Source organism: Hyaena hyaena, unplaced genomic scaffold, assembly GCF_003009895.1.
Source record: "Hyaena hyaena isolate Hyena2069 unplaced genomic scaffold, ASM300989v1 scaffold_157, whole genome shotgun sequence".
NCBI classification, from domain to species: Eukaryota; Metazoa; Chordata; class Mammalia; order Carnivora; family Hyaenidae; genus Hyaena; species Hyaena hyaena.
This window is the reverse complement of record NW_024080789.1, coordinates 1,416,489-1,429,814: the sequence shown is the minus strand read 5'-3', so window position 1 is coordinate 1,429,814 and position 13,326 is coordinate 1,416,489. Positions and strand designations below refer to the sequence as shown.

Here is a 13,326-nt window from a genome sequence, read left to right as displayed (position 1 = left end):
TGCTTTCCCTTCCTTTCTTATCATCACTTCATGGTTTTTTAAATCAACTCATTTTTATTACTTATTTATTTAAGGAAAGCTTTATGTCCAAAATGGGGCTTGAACTCAGGACTCTGAAGATCAAGAGTCAAGAGTCATACGCTTCACTAACTGAGCTGCTCCTAAAATCAACTCTTCGTCTTTTTTTTTTTTTTTTTTTTGAGAGCGAGCGAGCGAGCAGGGGAAGAGGGGCAGAGAGAGAGAAAGAGAATCTTAAGCAAGCACCATGCTCAACACGGAGCCCGACACAGCGCTCTATCCCACCACCCTGGGATCATGACTTGAGCCAAAATCAAGAGTCAGACACTCAAACGACTGAGCCACTCAGGCGCCCCTAAATCAACTCATTTTTTACATTTTCAAAAGGGAAATGTACACCACTATGATCCATTTATGACTTGGATATGCTCATTTTTTCCCCTAAAACATACCAAACCTCACCCCTCACCCCCACAACGGGAAAAGCCCATCTGTATGCCACTAGTGGACCCAGCACCTCATATGGGCGAGCAGTGCCCTGTGATGTGGCCAGTCTGTGAGCGGCCACAGCCACGGTCTCTGCGGAGGAACAGGACACAGGTTGGTGCCGGGGTCCCTGTGGGCCCGAGCTGTCAGTGAAGGGGGCCTGCCGGGCAGCCCAGGGGGCCCCGACACTGAAGGCAAGGCTCCCCCCTACCTTTGGTGTCTTCATCCTCAATGGTGGTATTGGTACTCTCTGAAGATTCCTGCCAAAGAGAACACGAGAGGCGGTGAGGCCTGCCTGCCAAGCAGGAGGCCGCACGGCCGGTTCGGGGCTGCCCCGGCTGCCTGACGCTGTGGCCCGGTTTCCGTAAGCCTCACCGCCTCTCCATCCAGATGCTGCCCTGACGACCCTGCCAGACCTCCAAGCCTAAGGAGGGGGAGGGCCCAGCTAAGCGGGTGGCTGGTGGCAGGGGGCGTGGATGAAGGGATGGATGCAAGGAGAACCCTGGCCTTCCTGGAAGGGCTGGGAGGGCTCCCTGGCCCCGTCTGTTGAGGGAGCAAAGAGGGGGTGTGGGAGAGCAGAAGAGGCACATGGTGGCCACAGAATGGGAAAGGAATACACACTGGCAGGAAAGGAAGAGAGAGAGGCGGGGAGGGCCAGTGTGAGAGAGGCGGGGCTTCGGGGGGAGAAAAACCACACAACTGAGGGAGACAGCGATGGAATCAGAAGAAGAGGGATGTGGGCCACCATGCCACTACGGGGTCCCCTAGACAGAGGCACGGGCTGGTGGCTCCTCTGCCATGGGCAGGCCCTGGGTAGCTTCGAGAAGCTCAAGAAGGGCCTCTCCGGCGCCCACTCGTTGGGCCAAACCAAGCCCCCGCCTCGCCGCAACTGGCACAAACCAAGCCCTGAGATGAGTTCCAGAGCAGAGGGTGGGGAGAAGCGAGAAGCCGAGGGCTGGACTTGGGATGGGGTTTAAATCAACCTTCATACCTGAGGGGGCCCTCAGGTCTGCCGCCAGGCTCTGGTCTGGGCCATGGAGTTGGAGGTGTTGACAGAAACACGCCAACAACACGCACACACACACAACACACATGTCACACGAGGCACACACGTACCGAGCACGCCCTGAGCACCCTCTCCCCGCCCCGGGTTCCCAGTGCAGCCTGCAGGAGGGAGGCGGGCGCGGGGGTTTGAGGCCCAGCATTTACCGGCGTTTGGGAGACGGCAGACACTCACCATTAACTGAACGCTGGAACTGGACTTTCTTTTCTGGAAAAACAAGGAGAAGAGATGGGACAGGAAAAGACACAGCGTGAAAACGGCAGGGAGCAGAGAAACGGCAGGGAGCAGAGAAACAAACGACAGGGGAGGTTTGGAAGGACGATGGGCCTCGGGGTCATCCTGTGTGGTCCCTCGCCCCAGCGTGGCATTGGGGCACGAGAACAGGGCCACCTGCAAGAGCTGCCCTAAGCACGGCCAGTCCTCTCTCAGCCTGAAGCTCTCGGGGCCTCACGTGCAGCTGCCTGGGGCACGCTGTCCCATCAGCAAGTTCCAGGCCGGCCCTCGCTTGCCCCAGGGCACCCCCATACCGAGCTCGGACAGGGGGACCAATCCTAGGTCTTGGATGCCAGTCGCCTAAGGCCTCTGGAAACCAAAGCCCTTGCCGGACAAGAGGGGGCTCGGGTCTGGAGATGAGGCTCCTAGACTCCCCGTGTGTCTGTACTGAAAGAGCCCGGCCCCCGGGTGGGTTCAATGTCACAGTCACTTGGGACACTTGTTGGAAATAAACATCACCCAGGTCCCCCCCAAGGAGCCTGATAACTAGGCGTGGGGTGGGGCCTGGGCATCTCCGTTTTAAAAAGTATCGCCAGGTGACTGCAGAGCAGGCCCGGTGCCGAAACCACCAACTCTAAGTGGCCTTTGAAGTCCTGCTTCCCAGCGACGGGCCTGTTCAACTCCTTTACACTGACAGAGAAACTGAGGCACAGCCAGACACATGGCTGAGCCCAGAATTTGAGTCTTTGGGCCCTGCCCTCCCTCCTAGTCCAGCTTTTGGGGAATTTGCAGTTTCGTTCCAACTATAGGCTAAGGAACCAAGGGAAGAGAGAGAGAGAGGGAGGTCACATAGGACACATGTCTTCTCCCTGTCTCACCCTAAGCTAGGAGGTGCAAAGACTCACATTCAGGGAAGGCTACAGGTCGAGACTGATGCTAGCATTGGACAGAGGGGAAGCTGGGGCCCAGAGATGGGCAGGGGTCTGCCCGAGGTCTCTCAGAGAGCCGGTAGCAGAGGGGAGGCTGAACCCCCTGAGTGCAGGCTTCCTCCTCTGTCCAGGTGTCCAGGCCCCACAACCTGACTGCACTGCAAAGGCTGGTCCTTCCTGGACGCGCTTCCACGTGAGAGGCCTGGAGGCTGTTCTCCTCGGCGCATTGTAGGGGGAGCAGGGCAGGACTTGAGATGCCCGCAGGGTAGACCTTTGCCAGGGGGAGGCACTGGCCATTCTTGGAGGATCCTTAGGTCTAATTCTGCGCTTTCTGACTTCAAGATCCAAGAGTCTCTGAGGAGCAGAGTCTCCATCCAGGGCCCCCTCAGACGTGGCCAAAGTGGCTGACTCCTGGTCCCTGCATCTGCCCCAGCTTGGTGGACAGTGTGACTCCCGCAGCCAGCAGCCCGTGGCCAGCCCCTCATCCCCTGTCCTAGGGGCGGCCTCGCTTCTGGCCGGAGCCTGGCCAGGCACAGTGTACGTGGCAAGGGACAGGCCCTCACAGCTCACTGTCAGCAGAAACCCGAGGAACGCAGGGGCCTGGGGTCCAGGCGGGACACGAGGAGGGAACACAGAGCAGAGACTGCGTCAGTTCGGACATACAGTGACAGGATGGGACATGGGGGAGAGGAGTCACGATGGCACGGATGGGACACCAACAGGGGGCAGTGAGTGAGGTTGAGGGGTGGGAGCAGTCGGCCGCTCCTCATAGAAGCAGAGGCTTAGAGGTGGCTGGGGGGCGGGGCGGGGTGGGGGGCATCACTTCTTGCCAACAAAAAGACTCGATTTCCCTGGATCACAAATGATGATGATACTAATAACCCCACACTGATCAGGGGCTTTCACCAAAAGTAGAGTCACATCTCCTAGACTCACGTGTAGACGCATAGTTCTAGGGTTAGCAAAAATGGCAGAAATAAAGTGGGGTCAAAATTAGCCCTGCAAGGCCCGTAAAGTACAGCTCAGTGTCATCTCTGTCTCCAAGCAGCCCTTTCCCCCTCCAGCGTTGGAAGCAAACACTGGGGCTCCAGCAAAGCCTCAGATGAAGTCGGTAGTTTCCTCGGGGACCAAGTCAGAAGAAGAATATGTACTTCCCCACTTGGGTGGAATGTGTGTCGTTTAGAGGAGCACACGGCATGACCCCCCCAAGGCCCTCTCTGGCGTGAGCCTCTCAGTGGCAGCCGGAAACACCTGTGTTCCTCCCTTGCACAGACAGCAGAATTGACGGCTCAGATCTCCAAAGGAGGGGACGGTGGGGCCCATCAAACCCACAGCCCCTTGACTTGAGGTCCAGCACCTCTCAGACGAGACCCCAGAGCAACGCCATGCGGCTAGGTTCCCCAGCTCCTGGGCAGGCCACTGGTTGCTCTCGTCTTCCAGCTGGACTACTCCCCTCCTCCATCCCCCACAAAAGGCTATTCCTGGCCTTTGGGTTTCTCTTCATCCACACCAGAGCCACCTGAGAAGCCACTCGGGGTCTGTCCCACCGCTGCAGGAAGGAGTGGCTGTTTCTTCAGCTGCGCCCACGGGCAAGCCCCGCGGGGACTAGCCATACTTCGCCATGCTGTGATGTCCTTCCGCCCAGATAGCCTCTGCCTCCGGGCCTGGCCTGGAGAGGAGCCAGAAGGGAGCTTCATCCCAAGACCAGGTGTGAGGGAGGACCTGACCTCACACCGAATGGCTCTGTGTCAGCCTTTGCCGGGGCCACGGCCAAGAGCCAAGCGGACAGTGTAGCCCTCCCTCTGCCCCTCCTCCTCCACGGACTTAAGCCGCAGCCCACGGGCACATGTGGCCTCTGCCCTATATCCTCCAAGTATGACCTTTCCCAGGGAACCCAGGGAAACACACTGGCGCCAAGAGGACCCCAGCTGCTCCAAACTGGGCCACCCTTATATTGCACATCCCTCCCAGTGTGTAACCCAAAACAGCAAGGCACCCAGAGCTCAATGTAAGATTGCATTGTAGGATTTGGGATAGGTGTGTGTTAACTTTATAAACTGGGTTGGCTTTTAGAGCTGTGTTTCCAAATATTTCCTGGATCAAACTTTGTTTTCGAGAGAAATCTTACTTGAAAGCTCAATCTAGAAAACAGAAAAGATAATACTGACTAGCATCTCATGAGCGAGCGTCGCAAGCCAGGACCCCTGCTAAATCCTCACCGTACATTATCCTGCTTCACACTCATGCGCAGCCCCAGGAGGTGGGAATCCCTTTTACTCCCATTGCCCAGATGAGGATACGCAGGTTCGAGGGACTGAAATAACCAGCTGAGGTCTGTAGTTGCTAAGTCCACCCTGGCTCCCTGAACCACTGCAATATCTGTTCCGTGGAGCTGTTTGGCTGAAGTGGGTGTGAGACACCCAGAATCTTCTCTGCTCAGCCTCCCTGTTTCTATCGCACGCTACCTGCTGCCAGGGGTGCCCCCCCAAAACCTTCAGGCTCCCAGAAGTTCCGTTTGAAAACCATGGACTTTGGCTGATAACCAACTGATTATGCTGATAACCGTAAGTACCCAAGACAAGAAGGAGAAATGATTAGAGAGGGTTTTGTTGCCTGTCTTTTTTTCTTTCTTTTTTTTTCTTTTCTGTTTTAAAAGCTTACATCTTGGAAATCATGGAGTCCACACGCGTCCCCCCTGCCTCGATCCATTGCACTTATGAGGAAACTCAAGCCCCCAGAGGACTAAAAGCAGAGAGGAGCCCCAAATCCTGGCCTCAGCCAGCCAGCCCAGATCTCCTCCCATGCAGCCCCTCAACCGAACCAAAGCCAGCAACCTGAGACCATAAGTGCCTCTACGACGAAGCCATGAAGCCACCAGCCCACCGGGATGGCTGTGTTTGGACAGCATCCCACACCTTCCAGCATCCTGGGCACAGCCCAGCCCTGGGGTCCTGGCCAGGCAGGGCTCTGAGCCCAGAAAAAGGCAGGGTCTCAAGAGAGGATAGTCCACAAGGCAAGCCAGTGGCAGGGGAGGAGGGGGCTGGAGAGAGGTGGGGGTGGGGGCAGGCCCCAGAGAGCAGAGGGAAAAGAGAGAGGAGGGAAGGAGGGGGGAGCAGGGAGTGGACAGAAGTAGCTCGGGCATCGGGGGTGGGGGCAGAGGGCAGGCCTGGGCCATGGAAAGGAGGGGATTCTTGGCCCTGAGCCGGCAGACCTTGACAGAGGTGGGTGCCTCTGTCAGATGACTGGCTCTCCATCCTCCATGGGCTTTGTGGGTTGGACTGGGGTGTGCTCTGGGTCAGGGGCCCGTTCCAGCCAGGTCACCCCTCACGATCAGCCCTGCGTCTTCTTTGTACCCTCTCACTTTCCAGACCTCCCGTCCCAGAGAACCACAGGTATCTTCAGACCCGCCCCTTTCCTGGCACCCGCCCCAAACCCCCTGGCCACCTGCCTCTCCCATCTCCTTTCAACCCTCCCGGCCCCCGGCCCCCAGCCCCCGCCGCTCCCGGGGACAGCCAGGCTGCACGAGTGGCCACATCTGCCCAGAACACCTTCAGCAAGGCCTGGGTCTTGCCCCAGCCCTGAAAGGCGGGCCCTGTTGGCGGAAACGCTGCCAGATGCCGGCCCTGCCAGGCTCTGGGGGGCTTACCTTCACACCATCATTCTTCTTGTTTCCTCCGCTCTTCCCTCCTGCGGAGGAGAAAAAGTAGAGGGTTACCAACACCAGGCAGGGCACCAAGGCCCACAGGGTGAGGAACAGCAGCATCCACGGGCAGGCTGGGGGCACGGAGCCGGCTTAGAGGTCCGGGGGACACCTCCTCCTTCTGCTCCTCCTTCCTCCTTGGGGCCTGGGCTGCCGGCGGCCCCCTAGGTGGGCCTGGACTCCCCCGTTCTCAGCAGTCTTGAGTGTGACCCCCTGGCCCCATGGGTCTTAAGAGGTGACCAATGTGCCCCGGGCCCGCGGGGTTGCTGTTTCAGCCCCGGGGATTCCCTCTGGATCCCAGTCACCACCCGTGCTGGTGGCGGCCAACCCGGAGGCCTGGCCGCCTGGCCGGGGGCTGGCCACTCCCTCCCCACCCCGGCCGGCTCTAATTTTAGCCCCACGCTGCTGCGGAGGTCATGTGTCAGCCCTGCTACTCACTCCGGACAGCTGCGAACGTTGTTTTGCTGGTGACGAGAAGCAGATGCCCGGCTCTGGGGCCCATCCCTGCTAGAGCACCCACCCCCTACCGAGGCCTCCTATCCTCACGCTCCGGAGCCCCATGCTAGGGCTGGCTGTGTCCCTGGTGGCTGGGAAAAGCAGAGCCGCAGTTCTCAGGGAGGCCCCTCCTCTGTCATTCCATTCTCCCTCCCTCCTCGCCTCCTGGACGGAGCCCTTGGAGAGGGCAGCAGCCAGGAACCGGCAGGAATGCCCAGCCCTGCCCAGCCCGGCATCTGGCCGCTCCAGACTTCAAACAAATGCCTTAAGGTACACGAGACAGGATAACTATAAAGTGCTTAGCACAGCACTTGACCTGGATGCAGTAGCTGGTCAGTAAATGGTAGCCACTGTACGTCCTTCTCCCGGCGGCCTGGAGATGGGGAGCCTGGGAAAAGAGGCGGCACGGGAAGTGGACGCCCCGGAGGCTCAGAGGGACTGGCTCATGCTAGCCCAGCTCCCCGGTCCTTCTCGCATCTCCACCTGTGACCCCTTCCAGGCAAGTTTCCCTCTTACAAAGTACATGCAGGGGTGGGTGCCTCTGGATCCCGAAGCTGGGAGGAATGAGCTTCATGCACTGGACTGGGGTGTACAGGAGCTTCTGCAAGCTTCACAGGCTCGACTGGGGCATACAGCAGAACGGGGGAATGGTGCCCCTCTCAACTCCAGCCCACCACCCGCAGGGCTATAGTCCCCTGTGGTCACATGTTCTGATTTCCAAGAGAAGACAGAAATCTGACTTTTCCTATGAAATCTCCTCATTTGTAAGTGCCGGGACCTCTTTTCAAAAACACCACTGTTTTACAACACCGGCCCCCAAGAGATGGGAGCTGACCCACGGGCGCCACCTGGACTGGGGTTTCTAGGGACACTTTGGATGTTAAAAAAAGGCTCTGACTGTCTGGGTGGCTCATCTTTCAGGTTAAGGAGCTGCAGGAGCCTTGTCTGGGGAGAGTGGGAAGGCAGTCACATGTGGTGGGGCGAGCCCAAATGTGAAGTTCCAGAGCTTTCTCGCCTGTGGGTCTCATTCTTCCAGCTAGTTCAATGGGCCGATAGACTCCCTGGGAAGCCATCACCACAGCTTCCCAAAGCTGACCCCTCGCTGTGGGGCCGGCCACGTGTCCACAGCAGCCCTCTCCGGCTGGCCCAGCCCCGGCCAGAGGGCCCCTCGGGTGAGCTTTGCTATATCTGCTCAGCTGCCCCGTCAGCTGTCCAGGCTCCACAGAGAGAAGCTTCTGGCAGGCACGGACCTGGGTTCTCTCCAATATGCCAAGGGGAGCTTCTTGCTAAGCCCTGATGCAAATCCCTTCCTTTTCTCTTTGGGGCCACACACTGCAGGTCGTTGGGCCCTCCCTGCCTTAGCCAGCCAGCTGTGGCCAAGGCCAAAGGCCACTCCCCTGGCTCCCTGGTGACCCATCTCGGTTAAGGGCTTGCTCTGGGGTTGCTCAAAGCTGCACCAGAAGCAGGCTTTGCCTCTCTCTGCCTAGCAGTGACCCTCACTGCCTTGTCACAAAGGCCACTTGAGTGAAAGCATAGGGACCGCTTGCACAGGGCTCGGTAACAGCGGGGAACAGGAATATTGCTGCTTCCTGGGCCTAGTTTGGTCCTGCCAGGACTCGTACCCTGGTATTTGGGAGGCCTCCTGGTCGGGCTGGCCCAACCTGAGAGCCCAGCACCGCTGTGAGGTTGGGGAGCCAACTTTTCCTGATGGGCCTCTGGCTTGCTGACCTTTCACCTCTTGCCCCTTCTGGGTGCAAGTGCCCCAAGCATCCAGTCCTTGGTCCTCCGTAGCCCTCACTCTCCCCAGGCCCCTGGCCCAAGGCCACCCAGATATCCGACAAGGCAATGCTCTCAACAGACCTGTGCAGGATATATTTGGGACTCTGAGGTCCCACCACCTACCAGAGAAGTTCCTGGTAGCCAGCATAGTGGTAAGGATGGCTCCCTGCAACAGAGAAGGAGGGGGTGTGGGGCACAGGACGTCAGAGGTGAGGGGGGAGAGGAGAGACAGAGAGGTGGGAGGGGTGGGGGGAGGGGAGGCAGGTGCTGCATTCAGACACAAAGCCAAAGCCTTCCGCCCTGCCCCTCCATCTGTGTTCACCCCACAGCCCAGAGACTGTCCCTGCCTCCCTGGGGAAGTCGGGGAGAGCTAGGCCTTAGCTGGCACAGCTCCTGGGACAGGGCCATCCTAGCAGCAGATATTAATAGGTTCCGCTGGCCTGGCCAGGGTGGTGGAAAGGGCTCGGGGACACCTGTCAGTGGGGGCTCCTAAAGGCCACGGAAAGGTCCTGCCTGGACAAGGACAGTAGACCTGACCTCCTGGGCGCCCTTTACCCTCCGCCCGGTGCATTCAGTCCCTCGTTCCATCGTTAGTTTGTCCACCCGGGGCTCTGAAACTCTTTTGTCTCGATGAGGGGGCTAGGGGACTGCCCTTCTGGTTCTGACACTGATTTGGACACTCTCTGAGTCTGACAGTTCCTGATTTTAAGACATGAAAAAGGGTTTTGACGTTTTGAGATTTCCTCTGTGACAGTGCGGTGCGGGGGGGGGGGGGGGGGGGGGGGGGGGGAGCGGGCAGTGGGACTTAGTTCTCCTGGCATCAGGCGGGCCACCACCCCCTTGGCCCATGTCGCCTTCCTGAGCCACCACATCAGGCCTGGGAGCAGTTGGTGAGGAGGTTCTGAATGAGCTGAGGCCTCAGCACCTGTCACTCGGTGTTCTGATGGCTCCTCTGTCCCAGAGGGCTGGGGATTCCTCGGTCGTTCTTCCTGCCTGTTCGTGGGGTCCCTGGCAAGGTCTAGGCCAGTAGCTATCACAGCCCCGGGAGCACACACGACCTGCTTGAGAGGCTGGCAGCTCCGGGCCCACCTGGGCCCCGCTGTGGCTTCCTCTGGGCCGTGACCCCTGACCACGCCCCTTGGCTTGTCATCCCCAGCGTTCTGCAGCCGGGCCTCTCACGCCCCTGGTCATCTGCCCCGTCCCAGCTCAGCCCCTAGAGCCCCTCCCAAGCCAGGCTGGAACACCTGCAATCCCCCTGCGGGGTCAAGCTCACGCTTCTGCACGAGCTTTCCTCTCTGTCTGGAACATCTGCCCACACCGACTCTACCCCGTTAATACCTGCGTATCCTCTGGGGCATCCGCTTAAATGCCACTTGCCTAGCAGGTCTTCCTGGGGTACTTCCCTGGTCCTTCCAGACCCGGTTCACGGCCTTGCTGTATGCACCCCCGGCCTCAGGGTGTGCCCAGGCACAGCACCTCCCACTGCCCCTTCGGGTCCTGCTTCCTTGTCTGTCCTTTCCACCGCCCACTCCCCCGCCCAGACAGTAGACATGCAGGAAGTGCTTGTTGACTCAGTGAAGGAAAGAACTCGTGAGTGAATCTCTCGGCCTCTGTGGAGACCGAACCAGGCTACTCCGTGTCCGGAGGCTAGGGAGGCCGAGGACCTGTTACCTTCAGTTTCCTCCTGGCGTTGAACTTCTTCAGGCAGTCCACGGTCTCCTGTCTGTGCATGCAGGAGGCCACCGTGGACCGGTGCTGGAGGAAGAGGGGAGAGGTCTGTGAGGGGAAGCCAGGCCCGCCCGGGCGCCCTGCAGCAGGGTGTCTCACGGAGATGCAGTCGGCGTTTTGGGGGGAACAAATCTTTGTTCCAGCGAATGTTGTCAACACAGCAGGCACTTAGCGCCCCGGGCACCAGACATCCAGTGCCAGGAGCACCACCAGCCATGATGCCAACGCCTCCCGTTCTCAGCTCCCCCTGAGAACCACAGCCGGGCAGCGTCTTCTGACCCTGTGTTGGGCCTGAGGAGCCAGGGGCAGGGCCATGGGGGTCTGGACCCTGAAGTCTGGAGGGGCTCCTGGAAAGTGCCCTGCTGAGGAAGGCTCACCGAGATCCAAGGGTGCTTGAGGGCCTCGGCGGCCGTGATGCGTTTGGATGGGTTGATGGTCAGCATCTTATTGATCAGATCCTTGGCTTCTGGGGTGACGGTGTCCCATTCTGGTGACGGGAACTGGAAGGGGCAGAGGGGCCAGGTTTGCCCAGCCTACCCCAGGCCACCCCTGCGATCCCCCAGCCCCTGACTGGCAGGGGAGCAGGCAGGGGTCCTATGGCCCATCCACTCGGGCATCCGCAATTGGGAGGAAAAGGGACCCCTCTGGAACCAGACAAGGGACAGGGTGCTTTGCGCCAGGGACAAATCAAAGCAGAGGTCAGAGGGAAAGGAGGACCTCCTCTGTTTTTCTGAGGCTGTGCCTTATCTGGGGACCAGTGGGCCAGCGACCATAGGCCAGACTTCAGAATCAGAAGGCTGAGTTTAAGTCCTGGCTCTGCCTCTGGGGCTATGTGACTTTGGGCAAGTCACGGGACCCTCCAGCTGCCCCTGGAGATGTTGTGAGGATTAAATGTGATATAAAACACATAGCACATAGCGTGATGGAATCAGCCTTATTGAAAATCAGTATAGCTTGGTCATCAGGAGCACAGATGGTGGAGCCAAACTGCTTAGGTTCAAATCCCAGCTCAGCTCTACTACTTCTTAGCTATGCAGTGTGGGCAGTTATTTAACCTCGCTGTGCCTCAGCTGTCTTCTCTGTAAAATGGGACTAATAATCGCACCTAGGTCATAGAATGGTTGGAAGATTAGCTGTAATATATATAAAGCCTTTAGAGTTAGATATTATTATTATTTATGTGTGTGTTACTATTTGGTAGGGAGAGGTTGAGAGTCTGGCTTCTGGACCTTCCCTCCACCTCTCGTCCCACGTTGGTGCTATTTCTGCCCTCCGGGGCCCCAGGCAAAATCCCATCACACAGAGGCTCCACCAGGAGGCGAGGCCCCACACATCAGCCCTGAAGCTCCACCCGCCCCACGACTAGAGAGTGGCACGGGGTCTAAATGGGGTGGGAGGGCAGGAGGGAGGCACAGGGGATGACGGGGAGGCTGGAGAGAGGAGGGACACTCACATCATAGGCGCCGGCTTTGATTTGCTGGTACAGGCGGTGCTGGTCCTCATCCCAGAATGGCGGATACCCAACCAGCAGGATGTACAGGATGACCCCTGGGAAGAGGACCAGGAGAAGCCTCACCCCCCTGTGAGGAGGAGCCACGAAGAGGGGAAGGATGGGAAAGGAGCGGGCACCAGAGAGGCAGGTGACTGCGGGGGGCGGGGTGTGTGAGGGGGGACGAGACGGCTTCGGGGTAGACTCACCACAGGCCCACAGGTCCACAGGCTTCCCATACGGGTCCTTCCGCAGCACTTCTGGGGACAGGTATCCAGGCGTCCCTGCGAACCCTGCTCCCCAGACACCCAGACAGGCACACGCACACACACACACACACACAGGTTAGCACGTTAGCAACGCAGAGCAGGATCTTGCTGGAAGAGGGCTGAGGTTGCCCTGGAGGCGAGGAAAACACTCCCTGCCCCCAAAAGTGGGTCAGGGGCAGGAAGCTCTGGCCTGGCAAGGCAGCAAAGCCTCTAGGCCTGGCTGGACAAGTCCACGGGGCACTTGTCACCACCCCCACTCCAGAGCCTACGGCAGAAGTCATCGAGCAATCGCAGAGTCCTTGCCGTGGGGTCCTGACTCAGCATCATACACTTCTAACAGCCCTGCTGCAGCCACCATTAAGTGCGGTGGCACTCTAGACAAAGTGCCCTTGCCATGTCAGCTATAGGCCGTGCTGAGCCCTTGCCCACTCTCCAGCCTTGGAGGAGCTGGTCCTGGGAGAGGAGGAGGACTCTCCCTAGCTCTGGTTTTGCCTTAAGTCTTTTTTCCCTCGGGGCCTCAGTTTCCTCATCTGTCAAATGAGGGATTAGGGATTCCTGCTCCCACTACCCCCCAGCACTGATGAGAGGATCACTTGCAATAAACAGGCATCCAAAGTACTTTAACAAACAATCATAAGTGTGTGTGTGTGCTGAGCACGGAGCGGAGCACTTACATGCCTGGTCTCCCTCCTCACACAGCCCCGAGGAACATGCTATTATCACCCCCATTTTACAGATGAGGAAACGAAGGCTCAGCAAAGTGACACGACTCCCCCCTAAAGTCACACACCTCCTAAGTGGCTGGGTCAGAACTTGAACCCAGAGCTCAATGATCAAAAGTGCCCACTAACAAGTTTCCCCGGACAGCGGAAAGGACTCGATTATGCCAAAAGCTCAGAGCACACTGGATCATCGGAGCTTAGATCCTGGCTCTACCCCTTTTAATCTCCCATGAACTCTTTCTCAGCCTCTGTTCCTCATTTGTAAAATCAGGATAATTAGCCCTGGGACCCGGGGGAACCCACAGAAGCCCCTAGCCAGTGGTGACAGTGTGCGTGCACGTAAAGAAGTCACGCACTCTTTTCATGGGAACCGTGGCCCCGTGCCCGACTCCCATGGAGGTAGGATGGGCAGCACCCGGTGACCAGAGGCTGAGT

General features: G+C 58.6%; 1 protein-coding gene across 4 annotated transcripts in view; it reads right to left on the bottom strand.

The window, feature by feature from the left end:
* CAMK2A (calcium/calmodulin dependent protein kinase II alpha) overlaps positions 1–13,326 on the bottom strand; it is a 61,792-nt gene that overhangs the window by 16,297 nt on the left and 32,169 nt on the right. Inside the window, exons 8-16 of one of the 4 annotated variants that reach the window (XM_039239418.1) lie at positions 12,110–12,193; positions 11,865–11,959; positions 10,789–10,911; positions 10,355–10,438; positions 8,807–8,849; positions 7,221–7,292; positions 6,356–6,396; positions 1,742–1,774; positions 716–764 (exon numbers count right to left, since the gene is read on the bottom strand). In XM_039239418.1, coding sequence (XP_039095349.1) covers positions 716–764; positions 1,742–1,774; positions 6,356–6,396; positions 7,221–7,292; positions 8,807–8,849; positions 10,355–10,438; positions 10,789–10,911; positions 11,865–11,959; positions 12,110–12,193 — 624 coding nt within the window. The remainder of the gene's footprint in view (positions 1–715; positions 765–1,741; positions 1,775–6,355; positions 6,397–7,220; positions 7,293–8,806; positions 8,850–10,354; positions 10,439–10,788; positions 10,912–11,864; positions 11,960–12,109; positions 12,194–13,326) is intronic. The other 3 variants (XM_039239419.1, XM_039239420.1, XM_039239422.1) reach the window with 3 other exon arrangements.